Here is a 22,081-nt window from a genome sequence, read left to right as displayed (position 1 = left end):
AAATTTTAAATAAAATTCCTGACAAATTCGGGAATTCTACAATTTGGGAATTTTTTTACAAAATTTGTGTAAATACTCTGATGCAGTTTCAAAAAATTCTTCTAAAAAGTCGTCCAGAAAAACATCTCGATCGATTTATGTCGGAAAGACTATTTGACGTCATTGCTACGATTACTATGTCACCACCGGCTGTCAGCTGCGGCGTCGGCTTTTTGGCACGGCGCAATAACCAAAATAAACGAACTTTTAACGCACCGCTTGCTCCTCAGTCACACTCCGGCGCTCGCTGTACTCACAACAATTTGAATCCGCGCGAATCGCATTTGTTCCGCAAAAAAATTGAATTCGGCGAACATTGCGTGTTACGCGTTCAAATTAGGATCGAAAATTCCGCAGAAGCAATTGAGATTTTAAGTAAACAGTCAATTGGCATTTTTCTCGCTGTCACATTTTAACGTTATTTATATAGAAAAAAAAAAATTATTTAGAGTAAACTAGTTTAGAACAGCGAATTCAGAAAATATGTCGCATGCTTCTATTTTATTCACCGGGAAATTTCGAAAGAGCAGTTTTACGTGTCGCGACCAAAGGATTAAAGCTTCGCGTGAGCGTTGGACTATAACGATATAATTTGTGCCTTGTGAAAACAAACTTCGAGTTTCGAGTCCTTTCTTTTTTTAGAACGGAGGCGCGAATTGACAATTCGCACACGCTTAACGCTCCCGTACGCACGTTTTTGCGAGAAAGCGCTGAACGCGGGAGGAAAGAGAAATCAATTTCCCGTGCACATTTCGCGTGTTTAATTAATTCTGCTGTGCGGACAGCATATCGCGAGATATCGGCATTTCGTTCTTTGGCACGACATGTCACGATAGAAATAAACTGCCGAGCACTAACTCGGACCCCCAGTCGCGCTCGAACGTTCGTTACGTGCAGCCAATCATATGCTTATCAACTCCAGGCGCGTTTATCAGCGTCGTGTTTAGCGGCCGTCTACAATACGCGCGGAGTAAGCTTGGCGTAAGAAGCAAGAGTAGGTCTAAGACTACGTACTTCCGGTGTAAAAGGGGGCTGGAGAAGGGCGTCAGCGGGAATAAATTAGTTTTATTTCCTACTTCAACTCCAGCCTTTACGCTTCATTTATTGTAGACGGCCCTTTAAATCTTCAACGGACGTCTTGTGCGATCAGGCTTCGTCTCTACCGAATGTTCCCGCTTAAATTTCGCGATTAAGTGCCCTGCCGACGTCATAAAAGGCAGCCGGTTTTCATCTCCGCGAGATCCCACACATTCTTAGAAGCTGACGCGCATCGACACGTAAACTTGCGAATCGCAAACAAACGCGGCTCTTCAATATAATAGACGGCAAGTGATACCTTTGGCTAGTATGACGTTGACCGCCGCGAGATCTGCAGCTGATGCGCGAGATGCTGCGGGAGCGATCGACCGTTAGATCGCGATCAATTTCGTTTTACGACACTTAAAGGTATATTTAATTCCAGGGCAAAAAATAGTTCTAATATAAACTACGAAATACTTTTAATCTTGGTATTTTAATTACAAAATGTAAAATACTGCAATTTTGATTTGAAATACAAAATATAAGATTGCCAGTATTTTGTATTTTACACTTCAAATACTTCGACAGAGACCGACTTTCGATTACGAACATCGCAATTGGCTCGACTTTAATGGAACGTGCGTCACCTCGGTAATTACAGAATATCTGCATCTGTGAATGATCAATATATTGATGAGAGTACAATCAAAAAATGTGTTGATGGCAGTGTTCAGCGGGCAAAGCAGGGCTTTGCAATTGCAAGATTCTTTAATTGGTTTGTATATTTAGATCTGGAAATAAAACCAACAAGAACCAAGTATTATAGAATTGTATAATTTTACAAAGTTATTTTTTCTGTTAAACACAGCCATTGATAATAAAATCACCAATTACGTATCGAGCAATAATCATATTCAGGAAATATATTTTTTTGATTTTTTACACGTAGAATATTTAGCGAAAACTTTTTCTCTAAAAATCAGTTTTGTACACAGAGAAGAAAATACTGTTGAATCAACAGCATCAGTCTAATTGGAGATATCTTGTTAATCCAATAACAGTATTAATGAAACAAAAACATTAAAAGTAAAGACAATCACAAATATGGTTAATGAAATTTGTTTGAATCAAGTACACATATTATAGTGACGGCAAGTGATTCGACGTTTAATTGAATCAAACTACGTTTCGATTCATATTAAATTTATGCTCACATTACATATTAATTTATATAATAAATATAGTTGAATGAATAAAATTTAAATGAAGTGCACGTATTAGTGACAGCCAGTGATTCGATGTTTAATTGAATCAAACTGTTTTAATTCATATCACAGCATTTCTTTTCAGAGTATATGTCTCTGTTCTCTTCAGATATTAATTCAGATTTAAATTTCTCTGAAGTATTCTGCATAAATTCGATATTAAATTTAAACTATAAGAGTTTAGAAGAGAGTACAAAGATGTCTAAAAGATTATCATCTTTAATATGTCTTGGACTTCTGTGTCGCTTTGAAAGAGAAATGTCAGTTTGATAAAATTGTATAAGTTTCTAAACTTAAATTCACTTTATATGATAATGAATTAATAATACATCAATGCTGGCAATGTCGACACAGTTGCGAAACTTCAGCGACAGAAATATATCTCGGTTTTAATGTCACGCAAATATTTTTATATACGCTTATATATTTATATTATATAAATATTTATATATAAGTTCTGATATAATCGTCGGAGTCTTATTGCCGATCATTCACCGATGCATCTGTTCTAACTTTTCCATTATCGACAATTTATTCGTCAGTTATCAGATCTCGAGGAAAAGCACTGTTCTTGCGGACGGATAATTCCACGACGCACCTGTGAACGAATAACAAACAGTTCGACGATGCCGGCGGCGAGTGACGACTATCGATACCAATCGGTGGCATTGAATGATCCGGAATGCTCGCATTTATAAGAGAGCACGGCGCGGGTGTATATTGCAAAGTTGCACGACGATATTGACGACGGATCATCGAGAACGTGTTGTCGAAAGCGGCCGCACGTGACTGTTCTCTATGACTACCATTGGCCGATCCGCGCGATAGGCCACGTGCCGGTCGATAGGCATCCTCGCGAATTCCTCGCCGTCCGAGGAAGTGGACGCCGCCGTTGACCAGTGTCAACTCAGTTTGGCCGAGTTTTGTCGTCGTGTTACCACGCGACTCTATCGTTGCTCTCTCTTTCGCCTCGTCATCTGGCGAGAGTGATAAACGAACGGAATGCTGAAACCGGAAATGGAAGCCGCAATTGCCAATCTGCGACGGGGCACGAGTTTGAGGATACCGTCCACTCCTGCCGAAGGTAAGATGAATAAGTAACATTTAAATAATTGAAGAGAGACACGCAAAGTTCAACTTCGCTAACGATTTTTCTAATCGACGCGAGAGCTATCTAACACTTTTGACTTATACTTATCGCATTCGTGTTGCCCTAATTTTTTTGTGTTTTACAGATCGTAATCTATAATTTCAAATTTTTCTCGGCATATTCATAAAAGAGAGCACGATTCTCTTATATATATTCTTATAAATTTCAAAGCTAATCAAGTCTCGCATTATATTGTAATTGTTTTCTGTTTCTTCTTAAACCGTACACGAAAGAAAAGATTTTGCTGAAATACAGAGTTGAAAATAATTATGTTGAACCGTTGAAAAAATTGTGTCATGTGTCAGAATTGTTTACAGCAAGATATTATCATGCTTGGGTGTCCCTGAAAATTTTTCTCATAATAATCTATATACGAATTGGAACATTTTTCAGAAATACTCAAAGATTAGAAAGTTACTTAGAAAGTCTACATCTTCTCTAGAATTTTTCATACATATGAATTTTAAATTATTTTGAGATTTTCCAGCCCATAATTTCTAAAAAATACTTTTAATACTTTAAGATTTTATAACATTTCGTCAAAAATGACAGAACATAAAATCTTGGAAACCTTAGGATATTTCATAATTAATATATATGAAAACTTCTGAGAAAAGACAAAACTTTCTAAATATTTCTGAAAAGTATTCCAATTCGTATAAAAAATCTGAGAAAGTTATAAAATTATGCAGAGAGAGAAAGAGAAATTCTGAAAAAAATTTCACCAGGGATTTTATATAACTATTTTGATGGCCCAACATAAAATTATTTACTGGTCTGTATCTAGCTGAATTTTTAGATGCTGCAGTAAAATTATTTTCTCCATGTACTTATTAATTATATGAAAGATACAACATTGAGTAATTGTTTTCAATGAGTATAGACTCGCGATTATTGAAACTGATCCGATACTTGACACACGGGAGATACTATTAAAACCGGTATCGTGTGTGAAAGTTATGAGAAACGAAATATTCTCCTACTCGTAATGCGCGATACAATATTACGTGCTTATTCACGATCGATATCCTTTAGGTTCCGGTACCAACAAGCTCTTGCATGTATATTTGCCTTTGCTATATTAAGCGTGCCGTTTTAAAAGTAATGACAGAATTCCATTATAACGAGATACAAAAGAAACTTTTGCTGCAAAAATGAAATTTTTAATTAATACACGAAAGATCCTCCTATTGTCTCTTTCCAATTATTGATTCTACAAATTCGAAATATATTTTTCTGTACGTTACATTATATCATTGTCCTTCTCTACAACTTTTAATTAATCGAAAAGAACATTTCTTTATAATATATGTTATATTGAAATCGATTTCTTAAAGTACAAATTTTGAGATTAAGGATATGTTTCGAACGTATCAAAGAATCTATATGATTGAAAAGAGATTCGAGGAAATTTCATATATCAATTTTCTGTATATTGAACAATTTTCTTCTTCAATTTACATTTGTGTGCGGGAGATATTTGCATATTCAATAAGACAAAAACGTAAGGGGTTTGTGTGAAAATGTGAGTAGCTAATATCTTGAAAAATATTACGACATTGCCCTTGTAACGAGGATAATTTCCTATTATTTCCTTTTATTAAAAACTCTTATTAAATTTTTTAGTTGTAAATTCTAATAATACAAAAAAAAGCTTTTTTAGAACACTGTATCGTTACGTCAGAACGTAAATTGCAGGATTAAATAATTAGGTCTAATTATCTAATCATCAGCCTCGCGTTCTGACTCATCTTCCTAGCGAAACGCGAGCTCGAAAACTTTATCGAAGCTTGTGCAATGTTACGCAGGTCGATATATGATCATAGACACATGTGACATTATGATACAAGCAATACGCTACATTTTCTCGCGTGAGCGAGTTGTTATCATGTACATCATAAGATTATTAATAGCGAGAAGTATAAGCATTTGGCGGTGAGAGCATGTTTGTGATTCATGTGCTTACGTCACGAAGAGCTCCGCGTCTTTAGAGGAAGATCACAATCTTTGTTCAGTCATGATTTTATTTTAAATTTAAGTACACTGTTGAAGAATCAAATTTAAATCAGTTTCTGGATTAAATAACACTTTGTTTTTTTAGCCGACATGCGCGTGAAAATTTATTTTGACACAAAGCATGTAGATAAAGAACAGAGGAACCTCATTTAATCATTTCTGTGGTTAAATGGTTTTATTTTAAAATAAACAGCATTCATATTAACGCATACGCATCTAGTAAATAAACTAAATTTGGGTCAAATGTAACATTTCTCTTAAACCATTTAACTCCATTGTTTTCATTAAATTAACGATACGATGAGAATTGGCTATACAATACAAGCTAAAAGTTCAAAATTTAAAAACTGAAACTTTTATAGAATTATTCTTTTTTCTTCTAATCATCAAAAAAATTTTCGCGAATGTTTGAAATTTGGCCCTGACCAGCTGCAAGAAAAACAATGAAAAATTCGATTTATAATGGTTTTTGCAGCGAAAATCACTGTATTTTGTCACAGTATTAAAAAAAAATAACTTTTAAACGAGTAAGTGGATTTAAATAAATTTTTGCACGAATATTTTTTAGAGTTTTATTGGTATATGTAAAAATTTTAATTTAATTGATACACTGATATTTCCGCATCAAATTTGCAAATAAATACTGCAAAACGTGATTTTACATAGGAGAATCAAGAATAAACAAAAATTAAATAACTTTTAAACCAATAAGTGAAGTGCTCAAATTTTACACGGATACTCAAACATAGTACTAAAATATTCTACGAAATATTTTTATATTTTTGGTGATGCTTTGACCCATACATCCTTTGGGAAGAATGGCGATCTATAAGAATGATTAAAAATATCTCAAATTGGATGTAACTCAACTACAAATTTAACACTGTAGATTTATTTAAGTACTATATCCTGACGTACCACGCTAGAATAATTGTAAGTAAACATGCGAGCATTAACAGATTATTTTGAGAAAAGATCCCATTGGCATCGGTTGCCTTGGCGCAGACGCCGCCGCCGCACGTGTTTGAAATTTAACATTAATTAGCGCCTTTAAAAGGTGTCCGAAACTTACGCAATTCGAGTCAAATCGCATGTTTCGATCTACAGGAGATCGACTTCAGCTTTGGCGACAATATTTTCACGCCCAAGCGCCTGTTACGCTCCTTTAATCTTTGGCGGACGCCAAGCCTAGTTCGACTAAAACCGCGATATGCGTTTGGCCTAAATCACTCGCGTCGTCTCAAGGATCCGTGGAAGGTTTCGCAAATCCAGTTTTATCGGCTTCAGCTTGAAGTTTCCCGACGGGATTTACGTTGATCGACGACGAAGGCAATTTTCCGAAGTCCCGACGGTGGCGTTTTCCTGAAACCCGCGTGACGTGTCGGGATAACGACCCTTTCCCCCGCTCTTTCCACCGAGACGCAATCTCGCAACGTTACTCCGATGTCGTTCGATTGTTTTATCTTCGGACATTGCGAGGGTCCGTTTGTATCTGTGTGTCGTGAATTTCCGAAATTAAACGGTATTGCGACGTGGCTTCGTCTGGCAGCGGTCTGATAATTGACGTCACTCTCTGACCGAATTATTGCAAACAGGCCGTTCCGCGCACAAAGTCACTGTAATCGTAAAACGAGTTGAGTTTGCGTTCGGCTACGGTCAAGTGCAGCCGATGACATTGCCCAGGTATAAAAATAAATTGTCGATATACGAAAGAGTGATAGACTAACAATTTTAATTTGATTATCGTTCTTGTCATTTTTTGTACTGTGAAAAATTGTGCAAATGGAAAATAGTGATGGAAATATTTATTTAAACGATTTTGGAAATTCGTTAATGGTGGTAATTTATAAAAAAAAAAATACTATTTGTGTAATAAATATAAAAAGGCAAATGGCATTTAAAATATTTATATTGAATTATTTTAATATAAAGACATGTCCTCTAATTTAATACTAATTATAATCTAGTTGCACATCGATGTCATATGGTAGCGGAATCGTGAGAATCGTGCGAAACACACGTGGAAATTCAATATGCATTAATTCTAGTTTGATTCGAATATGCAATCGACAAGCTGAGATCGCTGAATCACTGACGGATCGTATTTATTTGCATTGAGTCGAAAACGTACATGACATACATATTGCCGATATCATCTCGATATGAAGCATTATTATTATCGTGCGCGACCTTCGACCTTTATCTAGGCCTTTATCTAAGCTACGTGCAATTTCTGCAGACAGAAAACTACACATTTGTCCGCCTGTTCTTTCCTGAAAACTAGCACTCTGAGGAAAACGTTTATTTTCCCACGCAATAAAGGTACAGATCTATATTCCATGAACTTACAATGAATGATTCAAACAAATTTCCGAAATCGTTTAAATCGTTCACGGAATATTATTTTTAATGCGAAGATAGAGCGAGGCAAGAGTAAAGAGATATTATTTATTCTATTTGTCACTTTTTACATTCTCGTTTATTTATTAATGTATCCTACTTTGGAGAGAATTTCTGAAAATATATACGGTATTAATCATGATATTAGACACGAGAATGACGATAATGCAATAACGATTTGAAAGGAAAATTTGAAATTAATCAACTCTGATGAGTTAAAAGATAATGTTCACTGATACGACGCGTAATAGCATTGCGAGTGTTGAAATTTTCAGACCTCTTTTTCACAAATTTGCTCATCACACTTATTAATAAACACGATTAATTTCGATCGCATATTATAACAAAATAATCCCCGCACTTTACACAGCACTCTAGATATTATTAAATTGTACGCGATGCGTACTTTATTATTTTACGTCGCGGTGGAATTCCATGAAACGCGATCGCGAAAGGAAACAAATAATTCACGAGAATCGGAAAAATTAATAACACAGCGAATAAAATTTCTATATTTGTATTTAGTAGAGAAAACGGTGGTATTATGGTCCTTGGTAGATATTACGATCCTTCGTGATGTCTTCGCTATTAGAAGATAAATTCTATTTAAGGAGTCATTTATTTAGCGTTTAGCCCACTGCAGTGGCGCTAATATGCCAATGCACAATACCCAACATTTGTTTCAAGACATTTTTACTTTTAAGCATTTCGAAATTTTTTCAAGATGCATTTTAGTTTTCGATTATACATACGCCCTTTTTAAATCTGGACATATTGTCACACGAATACATCTACATTTACTATTTTTATTTTATTTTATTTTATTTTTTTGTTATTCGCATGTACAGATATGTGGCATACAGTTTGCATTGTGCAATATTTTCTTTTTGCTTTAAATAAATATATAATTTTATAATAAAACGTATTTTTTTAAAGAAAATACCAATTTTTTAAATCTGCGTTTTTTTATATTTAAAAAATATTACATTTGTGAGCCTTTTATTGATTGTTTTAAATCTGTTTTTGCGGACAGGAAAAAAGGACATATGCCTCGGTTTCTCTTCGACCCATTATTCAATCATATTTTTATAAATCATATCCCAAGTAATAAATATTTCATAACTTTGAGTGTAGAATCCATTAAACAACACATTGACGAATGTAATCGTTAAATTTTCAATTTAAAATAATGGCGACCATATTACTACCCTTTTCCATTATATCCGGCGATTCGTGCATTATTCCGTGCTCGCAATTCAAAGGTAACGAACAAATTACGTTGAAATAGAATTCAAGACTCGACACAACACATTTCAGCATAAATAGAAATCATTATTGCTTATGCGTTTATAAATTTTACAATAAAATAATACTTGATAAATATGCATTTTCTAACTCCTTCAGTTTTTAAATGAAAAACCGAGTAAATATGCGATGAAATTAGTCACGAAATTTACACCTATCACTCGCGAGAGTTAATTAATTGCATTGATTGATAGATGAGCTAATTGAGATTGTTTGTTGGAAATAATCGCCTACGGTTTCTCTCCGTATCTGAAACGTGATGCGATCACGTATCGACGGTTAATGACACACGAAGCGACTGACTCGCGCCGTTACCTGCCGACAATTACAATACGCGGCGTGGGCGTCCTTGCTCACGTCCGAAGTCACGAACAGTCGTCAAAATATATGTAAAATATTAGTCTTACGGAAAAATTATACACCGAAAATTATTGCACTTCAAATTATTAATTGCACTTCAAACGTTTGATAGTCTTTCGTAATACTTGATCCAGCGAGTCGCGCGTTATTCCGCGCATTCGATAAAAAGTGATAAGTAAATCATATTTAATTTGTCGAAATATTGATGACGCGTTGTAGGATATATTATTCGAAATAATAAATTTCCGTGAGTGTTGTTCCCCGACGAATTAGAATTTATAATTCCGTTTTCCTATTGTTGCGATTCAAATAAAAAAAAAAAAATCACGCGAGATATCCGTTTCAGTAATAAACAGCCGTCTTAACATGCATGCGAATCGTTAATCGCGAAATCAAATACTTGATCGTGATTTTTCGTTACGAATTATTGCGTTTTGAAGGTGAAATAGGAAATGACTCATATCGCTATCTGCTAGCTTGATTCTCGCCGCACGAATAATAGCTCTTTATTGCACCATTATTTTTTCTACGTTTTTTATAAATAAAATAAGTGTATAATTAAAAGGTGGATAGAAAAAGAGAGACGTCGAATGGTTCGAACAGTTCAGCTACAGAAAACTCAATGTATACGGAGTCTTCGTGTAAGGGGCGCGCGCTATTATAAAACAACATCAAAACCGTCCGCCAAATACTTAGTGTTATTTTTCTATGAAATAACGTAAAATATTTTTATTAAAAAATTGGTAAATAATTACTTTATGTAAGGGGATTAGATTATATTTCACACAATTTGTTGAAAATTGACAGGTATCGTGGAGTGAATGGACGTTGTATCTTAATCCTACCATATTTTTTACTGTTTAGTCAGACTACTTTGGTTATTAAACGTATTTTTTTAAAAAGATTTTAAAGGGACTTTTAAGGGAAAATTTTAAAAATTCCTTAAAAAATTCTGATTTATTTTTTTAATATGTTTATGAATACTATTTTACAATTATAAGTGTTTTCCAGCAACATACATATGCAACACTGTGTAACACAGTTTACAATTCAATGCTTTTCAACTATAATGCAAGTCATTGCAATTGTACACTGCTAAAACTACTTTTTGAAAAAATTCAGCGTTTTATATTAAAAATAATTACATATAAAAGTAGTTTAAAGAATAAAATATATTTAATCGCAATTTAACGTCGAAAAACTCTATTTTATACAGAGATTCTGCTTTACGTGGAAATTTCAAATACAAAGAAAATGTGGGATGAGAAAAATCCTCGAGGGATTGAACCGGCAAATCTATTCTGCAACTCTTAACGACAGTTTCGTTGCCGTTATAATGTCGTTGCGCGGATTTATGGCAAAAAAGCTACACAACGACGTTATAACGGTAACGAAACTGTCGTTAAGAGTTACAAAATAGGCCTACTGAGACTTTAAGCCAGATTCGATCCAATTAAATACGCGTTTTTTTACTACTTTCCCGCGAAGCCACTTTAATATTCCGATTAATAATTTTTGAATTTAATATGCGTATTATTGAATTTATACGTGGAAAGATTACGCAGAAATATTTTCGCTACATTTTATTGCAACGTATTGAGTGGAATTATTTCAACATATCTATAACGAATACGCGGACACTTAACGCTCCTCTCAAAGCAGCAGCTGCACCTAACGGCAGCAATTAAACATAATTACGCAAGCGAGCCACTTTCGTCCTAATATCGAGGATAAATCATTTGGTTGTTGTAACCATTTTTGTCTAGAGCACGATCGATGTTTACCGGATAAATTAATTGTAATAAATGAATAGTAAGATAACGGCAGGGAATTTATGTCAGCAACAATTCTGGATACAAAAGGGAAAATAGCTCGATAAGAGCGTTGGGTACAAGATACGTTTTGATTGTAACAAAGCAAATGACACATCTTTTACAATATATTCTGGTCACAAAGCGCGTTTTTAAACGATAAATTTAGAAGTGGTATTATTTTAATACTAGATCTTATTCGGCTCAAGTACTCAAGTTATAGTAAAATTTTTTGAAGGCATTATTTTACAATAACCATGACTTTGAGGATAAATTCTAAAAGAATTTTTGTGTTTAATTTTTATCAGTGTGAATCATCGTTCATCTCTTCGCATTTTGCTTTTTCCGGTCGTTAGTGTCGCAAAGCTAAGTTCCGTGAAACACGTCGTTTTTCAACCTACGATTTCCAGAATTTGGGAAGGGAAGGGAATTCCGGAGACGCGTTGCGGTTTCCAGGGAACCGCCTACTGCTTCGCTGTCATGCCATATCGTGCCGCAAATAATTCGCGAATCGCGTTCGATCCGCGCGACGCGTTGTCGAATCTTCCGAGAGTGCGGCGTTTTCCCGTCTGACACATACACACACACACACACACACACACGGAACGATGCGCGGCATTTTGCCAGAAACGTGGCGATTCCGGTGTGACAGGAGTTCGTTTATTCCCAAATTTTTAGTTGTTGGACGGAAGGCTGCGAGGTCGTGTAACGTTCGTTAACCGAATTCGTGAAATAAGTTCTTCTCACACGGGAAAAGAACAAATGTGTCCGTTCCAGTTTTATTTCGACCTGTGATTCGCGTCAACTTCAATTGGCATCGATAAGGAATTAAAGATTGAAATTGGTATAATTTTCGTGACCTCAATTTTACATATTTTAAACGTAATTTTATTTCATAACGAAAGACTACTTTGTTAGCAAGAAAGCAAACTTATTTTAAGTTAAAGGAAAAATAATTTTAGACCTGTTTAGTAGTCTGCAATAATAATTAATAAATAACGCAATTCTTGTATGTCCACATTAAATTGTGATTCATAAATTATTTCTTTCGCATCTCAATTAATTTTATCAACTTCTCTTGCATAGCGCACAATTGTTCCAACATTCTAATTCTATTGCCAAAATTTAAGAATTAATTAAAATAATAAATGGCAATATGAAATAATAAAAATAAAATATTTTCTCTCTTTTATTAAATAAGTAATGAATTACGCCGAGGAAAAAATGCTGTTGAATCAACTTCTCATTGTAGTTTTATTAAAATGATACGATTTTCGTTCTTAGAGAATTTAAACGTCAATATTCGGTGATCCATGATCGATCATTCGTCATATCTACCGTTTTAACTTCTGTTTTTTCTAATTTGAAATTCCTTACCCTAGATGACTTTCACACGTATACCTTAAATACGTAAACATCGATCGATCACGTTTTTTTTTTTTTAACAACTCGTGATAATTAGAAGGTGCAGCTCGCTCGCCGGGGGATGGTCAGTTGGCAGCGGGCTGTCGATCTTCGCTAACATGGCTCTGCGGGTGTTCCAGATCCAGGGTAAGCCGGCGCCTTCGACACGAGGTTCAAGTCACTTGAGCTAAAGGCACCCTGCGTTCGTAATGCGCTCACGTAATGCAGGTAGTATATCGGAGACGCGACGCGCCGTTAATATGACCGGGTTGACGTAACGCGCGATCGGAGGTTTTTAAACGAATTAAAGCCGTCGACGACGGGGACGGACAGGCTCGATCGGACGACGAGTACGTTGCTGACGTGCGTTTCGTTTCCATCGCTTCACCTCTTTTCCGATTGTCCTGTAACGATAAATTACAAAGCAATTTGTTGCGTTCGCCGAAGTGTTCGTCCTTTCTTTAAGGAAGTTGCACGCGAGGGAGAAAGTTGTCGCGAGAATGTTTGGTAGTTCGGCGAAGGCGTTTCGGGAAAGTTCCGCGAGTGGAGAACATAAGAGATTTTTGGGCGTTATTTATTCCGAAGTATGATATAAAAGTATGTATTTTATAATATTTACAAATATGTAGTTACGAAATATATTAATTCCGGACGCAAAGATGTTTGTTTGTGAGTTTATGCTACAAATTCAACAAATATAATATTTTCTTTTTTAGGGAAAACTCGATTACATAGAAATGAAAATTCTAGCTAGTGATACATTTTCATCGAAAGCAAACTTGTGTTTACATTGAAAAAATTCATTGGTCTGCTATTAATAAAATCAGATTGAAAGATCTATTTAAACGAAATTTTAACAACTAAGGATGTATAGATTTTATCTAAAAACATAAAAATTTCATAGAATATTCTAGTATTATGTTTGAGTATCTGTGTAAAATTTAAGCACAATTTACTTATTTGTTTAAAAGTTATTTAATTTTTTGTTTACTCTTGATTTTTATGTAAAATCGCGTATTTATCTGCAAAAGTTGAGGAGGAAATAGCATTACCAATTAAATCCAAATTTTTACATATACTAACTCTAATAATTATTCGTGCCAAAATTCATTTAGATCTACTTACTCGTTTGAAAGTTATTTATTTAAAACTGCAGAAAAACAATAATTTTTGCTTCAAAAACCATTATAAATTTTTCATTGTATTCTTCTTTGGTGCTAGTTTCAGAGCCAAAATTCGGGCATCTGCGACCAAAATTTTTTGTTATTGATTAGAAAAAAAAGGAATACTTAGACCTAAAAAAGTTTTCAGTTTTGATAACTTTTAGTTTTTTACATATTGTATAACTAAAACATCTTTAAAGCACTTATTCTTTATCTGTATTTATTTTTATTTATTTAAGTCTGAAAATGTATGTAAAAGATGTAAGTAAAATTGTGATGAAATAATATTAAATAATATTAAATGAGAAGATAATCTTATATGCATTCGCAAAAAATTGTCCGGTTTATTTATGATATGATATTAATCGAAAGCATACTTTTGATGAAAATGTATCAAGGGTTTTAATCGAGTTTTCTCTGAAAAATTATAATAATTAAATGAATTTGTAACATAATAATGCACTAAAATAACATGCGGATTTACGTTTGAAAAATTTAATCGCCAAGTTCTATTTAAATCGCTGTACATTAAAAAGAAAAATTAACTTGAATTAAAAAGTAATCGACCCAAATAATTATCTCGAATAAGGTATCGATGTTAAATTTGTTCAGCAAGTATCCGTCATAAAAATAAAAATTAGGGACACTAGGACACCCACTTGCGCAGTCTAAAAATATTGCGAAGGAGAGATTTTACATTAACTTGTACGTTCCCTAGAAGTCTTGTCAGTCTCATTCCTGACGGATCGCTTTCACTTTTGTGATTGACGCGATAATAGCAGCCCACGTCAATCAGTGACATAAAGTAATGACTAATCGTAGATCGTGAATTTAAAATTTCAGAGAGCGAGCTGGGCTTGCGTCGCAGCGGTTCCCTGAAGATCCCACGTACGAGCGACGAGGATCAGGCTGCACGGGAACGCCTCACGAGCACGAGATCGTCGCCGTCGTCGACGCTGTTCTTGTCGACGTCGGCCTCCACGTCGTCCTCGGCCGCGTCGTCGTCGTCGTCGTCGGACAGATGCGCCGGTGGCGGCGAGAACAACAGATTGTTCCGGTCCGCCAGGCGATACGTACCTGAGGCTGCGAGTGACGCACCTGCGCCCGAGTACCTCGCCAGGAGTCTTCTGCAACTTGGATGTCCTGCCGTATCGATGCCCACGTAAGTCGTAGCAATGTTTCCGGCACTTTCTATCCTTTCTCCTCGAGTCGGGGAGATCGGAGCCGCACGTATATAATCGTCGTCGAGTTCAGTTTTTTCCGGGCGATAGAGAAAGAGAGAGAGAGGCGAGGGAAATTCACGACTTTACGTCGTGAAGTCACATCAATCATCTCGTTGTCATGAATAAGCATAAAGGTAATCTTGGCACGCGTGGTGAGCACATCGGAATCTGAACTCATCGGAATTATATCGGCCCCGATCTCGCCGCGACGTGACTCGATGGCAGCGTGATTGTTTACTCGGTCAAGGCGACGTCGCATAAAGGAGGATCGCATCGGCGGAACAAGGGATGCTGGGCGGACCGGCCCGAGGGTTGGTCCTGATTGCGCAACCCAGGTATGACGTAACGCACGGGAGAGAGACACCGTGAAAAAAGAGAAAAGATCCCGAACACGACGGGGACACATGTTTTCCGCCCACGTTTAGCCGGGGAATGAGACGAGAAGAATAGTCCGATTACCCTTTCCTCTCCCGTGACACTCGTGACACGGCATCTGTCGGGGAATAATTGCCCGCCGATAAAGTGCCGTTCACGCGAGACGTGCGACGCCATTGTGTCGTAACCAGCAGCGAGACACAAATTATTTACAATACCAATTTTTACCAACGGTACGGCAGCGATGCATTATAATGGCGCTTGATTGTTGTGTGAACGGCACTCTCCGAGCTACCCCTCGCAACGAGAACGCCCCGTGTCTTCCTGCCTCGATGGACCCTCCTTTGTCGGGTCGGAATGATGTCGGCGGACTTCCGCGATCGCGTTTGGGAATGTACTAACGACGAGCGGGCTGCGAACGACCCCTTCTTTAACGAGGAAGTGATTTTCGCGCGAGAGTCTCGTGAGGCAATTAAATGTCCCTGTAACACCGGTACGTGTCGAGAGGCGCACCCGCCCTTCGCGAGGTAGTGGGACGATAAGGGGAGAGGGGAGAGAGAGAGAGAGATAAGAGACATTGATGCGATATAACAGCGACTCTTTATACCATTTTATTGTATCATAAAATTAAATTCCACGAAGATACGTCGATTTCAATTCTCTGATTTTATTTATTGAAACTGGATGCTATAAGATAAAGACTGGTCTTTTAACATGCTGTACGTATACAATAGGATTTATCCATAGCAAGAGGAAAAAAAAAACGTATGTTGTGTACATGTGATGTGTACATAATAGGAAAAACAGACGGGCGATAGAAAATATTGACATTACGAAGAGAGCAGCGCGGCGTAGCAGGCAGATGAGTGTGTCCCGTGAAAAGGAAAAACGTGACAAAAAGATAACAAGATCGACAAGAGAGCGTGAAAATAGAGAAAGCGAAGTAGAGACGGCCTCTTGCTGGAAGATTGATCGTACAACTCTTCCGTAGGAGTAAAAGGTGGAAGGTGAAGGTATTACGGAATCCTCGAAATATATATCGCGCATCCACTTTCGATAAGATCTGGCGCAGAGGGAGGATTCACACGTGGGATAGCGGACGGCGAGGGGAGGGAAAAAAGAGAAAGAAATTCGCCGATTGACAGCACGGCGCGAGAGCACGATCAGCTGACCGTCATCGTCGCCGCGCTGTCGCTCGATGATGAAGAGGCGGGAGAGCGAGAACGAGCCTCAGGATTCACGTCGAAGCAACGCTCTCGCGAGCACGGGCAGCTCGCCACCGCCACCGCCGCCGCTGCCGCCGCCGTTCTCGTTGCTGATGTGTGCAGCACTATCGTAGCTATATAGCTATCACGATGATATTCGGTCAATAGGTGAGCCGCGCGGCGCAGACGCGGCGGTACCAGCCTGCCGTCGCTGCCGCCCGTCTGTGTGCGTGCTCGCATCGTCGTACCGTGCCACACGTACATCCGCGAAAGCGTTGCCGAGACCGTTGCTGCGGAGAGTGGAGCACGAGCGCGGACACGAATCGCGCCGCATTGCCGTATTCCTCCTCTGGTTGTCGGGATACGTCCGGGATATCGAAGCGAGAAGCGGCGGCGCGTCGCGTCGTTCTTCTCACGTCGCCGTCGTCGCATCTTCCCTCGCGAGAGGAGAGCCTAACATCTGCCCGGGAGTCCCCGATCTTCCTTGACAGTTGAAAGGACCAGGAAGGAAGAGCTCGAGAAAGCGGAGGAGAATCTCCGAGAAGGAGAACGTTATCGGCTGTCGACGTTCTGAGAGAGGAATCCCTCTCTTTTTCTCTTCCTCTCTCTCTCTTTCTCTCTCGGAGGATACAGTGGAGGAGAGGTGTTATCAGCTGATAAGGGAGAGTGTCTCGGTTCGAGGCTGCGCGGGTGGAAATTCCGCCGCGGTCCTCGCCGTTGGCTCGTCGTCGTCGCGTCGACGGCAGGTCGGCGAGACGAGAAGCGGAAAGAGGATGCGGGAAAATTGGCATAATTGAAGCTGCGCTTCGCGTGGGGCAAGACCCAGTTCCAGCCTCCAGGAGGAGGCTTTGCATGTGTCCGCCGCTGTGAGCAGCGATAACGCGGGACAGTGGCGCCTCTCTACTGGACTGCCAGCTACGATAGCACTCACCGCAGGTGCGAACGTATGCCGAGCGTAGGCCGCGTGTATGCCGAGAGTGTCAATGTAGGCATAGTTCTCATTTATGAATCGGCCTAGCCGACCATTGAAACGCGATCATTGCATATTTATAGAATTACACGATTATTAGGCTGGTCCATATTTTTATAGAACAATTTTTTTTTTATTTAAATAGGTTGGGTCCTTCAGTTCTCTTCTATTACGCAATAAGAAAACGACCCTACCATTTAAATTAAAAATACGATTTCTATACAAATAAGGACCTGTAATTACATAATTATATTCTAATAATTATATAATTATAATTATATGTAATTCTGTAACAATTTCAATTGTTTTCAAATCGACGACTGTAAATCGCAACTCTGCCTTAATCGAACGCATTGGTATCACGAGAAGAAGGCACGAGGAATCCGAAAGCCATTTTTCACAATTGGGACATTCGTTGCAAAGGTGCGATCTAGTTGCTTTCCTAAAATTATAAGAGGAGGTCGATCTTAAAACTGGGCGAGCGTTAAATTTAAATTGACATGTGGAAGTTCTTAAAACGGCGTTTGATAAAAGAAGGCTGTCAGACTGAACTTTTCAATTCGAATCGCTTTCAACGCCATCGTCGTCTATTGTTATCACGCGGCATCATTTCATGCGCAGACATCGTTTCATAAACGCTTGGCTTTTACACTCGATTTTCCCTTCGCATTTTAATTCAATATTCATTCGCGATTGTGCATGCGATTATTAATCGCGGACGATCGAAGCTCTTAGGGGATAAAGGGATCGTGGATCAGAAATTGCGTCCCAGTTAGTAGCTAGTTATGTTGAAAGAAATATAGAGAGTCGATAGAAACGAGCGAGTAAATAGAAATACTGAGTATTACTCGACTAACCGGGTCTGCCGATCGACAGGTCGGACGTAGATGCACAGTTGCATGGCTTCCAGCACGCATCTTCTATAATACGTAGCGCAGCGATTCCACTTTGGATGCCATACGTATATCGCGAGTAGTAAGAGCCTCGTAAATAATCCTGTTGTTCAATGTAGATTTGTAGCGTGCCGCGTAGCATAGTTGGCAACTGCTAAAAGAAATTCGTAATTTATCGCGACGAAGAACACCGTGAGCGAAAATAGTTCGAGTTTTATTCGCGAACAATGCACATTTCGCGTGAACGCGAAATGTGAAATTAGAGAAATCGTTGCCCGTGGCTTCTAAATGCGGAGCGAAAGGGCCAGCTTTTGTTCCAGACGGACTTTGTTCCGAATATGTGACGGAATGCTTCCCAGCGTTGTGCGACAAACGCACTTGTCCTGTCACAAGTGAAATCTCGCCCGACAACACGTGACGGATATGAGGGAAACGTGGTAGCAGTCCCGAAATTCGCGAAATATCTTCTTTTTTCTCTCTTTCGCTCATTATCGCTACATATTTGCTGTTCTGGAAATATACTTCCGCAATAATGCGCCGGCACTGGCGAAATGCCAAGCGCGAGTTCAGGACGGATCGATCCCATAATCTTGTGCTCCACAAGATAGATGACGTGGGGAACTTTCCGGAAAATCAAAGAAAAAGAGAAAAAAGAGGGAAAAAAAGACGCTGAATTTTTTTATATATAAATTAGAATGAAGAGATGTCACGATGAACCACGAAGATACAGCATGTAATCTTTTCATAGAGCTTATCTTGTACATCGTAGAAAACTCCTCTTATTAATAATCTTGCATTTAAATTGAAATTTGATCTCGATAACGAAACCGTCGTTTTAATTATCGCAACGAAAATATCGTTTCAACGTCCCGATCGTTGTATCAAATTTTGCTGTTGCCATTTATTAAAGATGAACGGTGTAACTGTCTGAACAGGACTTAGATACCGCTAATTAAATAAGCGGGGCGATCTGATTTACAAGCAGCAATTGCTGTAGTAACGTGTGCAAAGGATATGTTCCACGGGAGATAGAAATCTTTCCATACGCTGCTCCCGCTGAAGTACGCACATTGTGCTCTTTATCCGTGCGAGATAGAGTCGATTAACTCGCGGCTTGGTTAATTCAACCAGTTAATTTCCCGATCCGCATCACGATGAGATTCGTCACGCTTCTGGCGACAGCTGATCGTGACGTTTGCCGCCTGTCGTCACGCTCCGGGTATTTCCGATCTAGTTTCCCAACTATGGATATCTGCGCAGCATAATACACGCCTGACAATATCGTCCGTTTTTATTTTCGATATTACTAGCGTACGTTTCATATTTATTATTTTCCGGATGGAAATCATTTTGCAACAAGGATACACGTTACGTCGCAGTTTAATATTTTTGTTTTTATTTTTTTTATTTATTTATTTATTTATTTTTTTTTTTAGATTAAACACGTTATAGATACGTACGAAAAATGTGGTTGCAAATATTTCCAGAAGAGAAACCGTTATATAAACTAGAAGTACCGAAGATACTCTGTATATCTTTCGTTTCTCGCGACCGGATCAATACGCATCTGTTGGCGTTATATACGGCTACGTCGTATGATGCGACGGTAATTCGACGATTTAAAATCTACGCGTTCGCGTTACAAACCGATCGGCACCGTGCTTGGAAAACCTCCGTGTTGTAACCTCGACTTCCGTTCGGTGAAACTCGAGAGAACGGAATAGTTTCAACCTGGTTGAATATCGCTATAATAGAAAGGCGCGTTTCAGTTCGAGTTCGAATCGCGCGATACGTTCTCGTACATACGTTTCTTGGCAACATGGTGCAAATTTCGCGGAGCAATAGTTCAAAGCGGGATGATCACGCGAGACACGTGCGACTGCGCTTCTCGGCACGGCGGAACAAGATCTGTCGCGGTCCCTCGTTCATTTGCTCGTCAATACCCGCTGGTTCGTTTTATTGCAGACCTCGTGGCGGTGTGGGGTCGGAGCAATCGCCGAGTAGCGACAGCGATGACTATACCATCGCCAATCAGCAGCAAGGTAATGCGGGTGGTTACGGACAGAACCTGGACAGCTACACCGTGCCCAAAGTCCAGGTGTCGGGCCCACCGACTAACGCCGATGAATCCGCTTCCATCATCAATGGGTGAGTTTTATGAACCGAATTATACATTAGACGATTCTACACTCAGAGAAAAAAAATCGTATCGATAATTACATGTAAACGGTATGCAAATGTCATAACTTATTTCTATTTAGATTTACACAATGTAATTATAGTTGACGTGCTACGAACTAGTAGTTGCACAGATAATGTTACCGTAGTTAAACAAATGTTTTATTGAAATATGTATATTAATACTTGAATAGTTGTCACTACTGTGAATTTTTAATTTTTGTTTGAGTGTAGATTCTAACAGAGACTACGACTAATATTTCACTTTAATTAATTAAATTTATGAATTCTTTTATTAATTTATTAATTAATCAAATTATTGAACGATTAGAAGCGGAGAATAATTTAAATATCGATTGATTTTGATTAACGTTCCAAACAAGGAACAGCTCAGTCAGAGGTGAATAACGCTATTATTATGTTACGTAATCATAAATGCGACAAACATATTAAGTTATTAGAATCGAAATTGTTTTGATGAGTGAATATCAGATTAGATTAACCGATTAGCTATTCGAAGAATACTTTATTTATGTATTGATACATTCGTTCGCGACGAACACGTAATTTTATGAATGAATTGCATGTGGCGCGAGATATCATCGGAGAGAGATTTCAATCGATGTTGAGCGACAGAGAATTCAGTATAAACATCTGACAAGTTTCTAAAGTTGCTGATTCTTATGTAACATTATTCAGTTTCTCTGAGTGATTTAAAAACTATTGAAGAGCTATTTTAGCTACGTTTCTAAGGCAAGTAGCGCGTATCAAAATAAATTTTAAATAATATATAAATTAATTACACATAACATAAAATAATAAACCATATAAGTTGATGAATAATATTTAAAAAATAATATTAACAAAATTAACAAAATAATATTAAATATTATTTAATATTAATATTAACTAGTAATATTAATATTAGTTAATATATTAACAGAATAATATAAAAAAACAATATTAATAAAATAATAAAAAAATATATTATGTTCAAAGGCCAAGAAACAATAACAATCGAGTTTTAGACGTGCACACTTTAAATTTAATAATTTTCGAAAAATATTACTAACTTTTTCATATAAAAAGTTAATATTTACTTTTCTAAGTAAAAATTTTTATATGCATAATTAATTCAGAAAATTTGATTATCGATATCAAGATATTATATAATATCAAAATTAAAAATCGTTAAATAAATAACAATTTACCACTTCATCTGTATTACGAGAATATGAAAAAAAATTTGAATATATCAAACTTCAACTGCACCAAATATTTTATCACGAGTCAACGTAACTCGT

The 22,081-nt window shown here is 37.5% G+C and overlaps 1 protein-coding gene and 1 long non-coding RNA gene across 7 annotated transcripts in view; one reads left to right on the top strand and one right to left on the bottom strand.

Moving 5' to 3' along the window:
- The first annotated feature begins 283 nt into the window (after window positions 1–283).
- Window positions 284–22,081, top strand: part of LOC105207629 — a 79,444-nt gene continuing 57,646 nt past the window's right edge. Inside the window, exons 1-5 of one of the 6 annotated variants that reach the window (XM_039457268.1) lie at window positions 284–1,485; window positions 1,648–1,834; window positions 2,867–3,408; window positions 14,777–15,095; window positions 20,565–20,747. In XM_039457268.1, coding sequence (XP_039313202.1) covers window positions 3,327–3,408; window positions 14,777–15,095; window positions 20,565–20,747 — 584 coding nt within the window. In that variant the 5' untranslated portion in view covers window positions 284–1,485; window positions 1,648–1,834; window positions 2,867–3,326. Of the gene's footprint in view, window positions 1,486–1,574; window positions 1,835–2,866; window positions 3,409–12,874; window positions 12,918–14,776; window positions 15,096–17,689; window positions 17,722–20,564; window positions 20,748–22,081 lie in introns of those variants that run through there. The other 5 variants (XM_039457269.1, XM_011177188.3, XM_011177187.3 and 2 more) reach the window with 5 other exon arrangements.
- On the bottom strand, window positions 8,477–16,928 carry LOC120359524. Its single transcript, XR_005576284.1, has 2 exons — window positions 15,760–16,928; window positions 8,477–13,174 (listed from the first exon to the last, which is right to left on the bottom strand). It is a non-coding gene; the product is annotated as an uncharacterized LOC120359524 (long non-coding RNA).

This window comes from Solenopsis invicta, chromosome 14 (assembly GCF_016802725.1).
Source record: "Solenopsis invicta isolate M01_SB chromosome 14, UNIL_Sinv_3.0, whole genome shotgun sequence".
In the NCBI taxonomy this organism is placed as follows: domain Eukaryota; kingdom Metazoa; phylum Arthropoda; class Insecta; order Hymenoptera; family Formicidae; genus Solenopsis; species Solenopsis invicta.
This window is presented reverse-complemented; position numbering and strand designations above follow the sequence as displayed.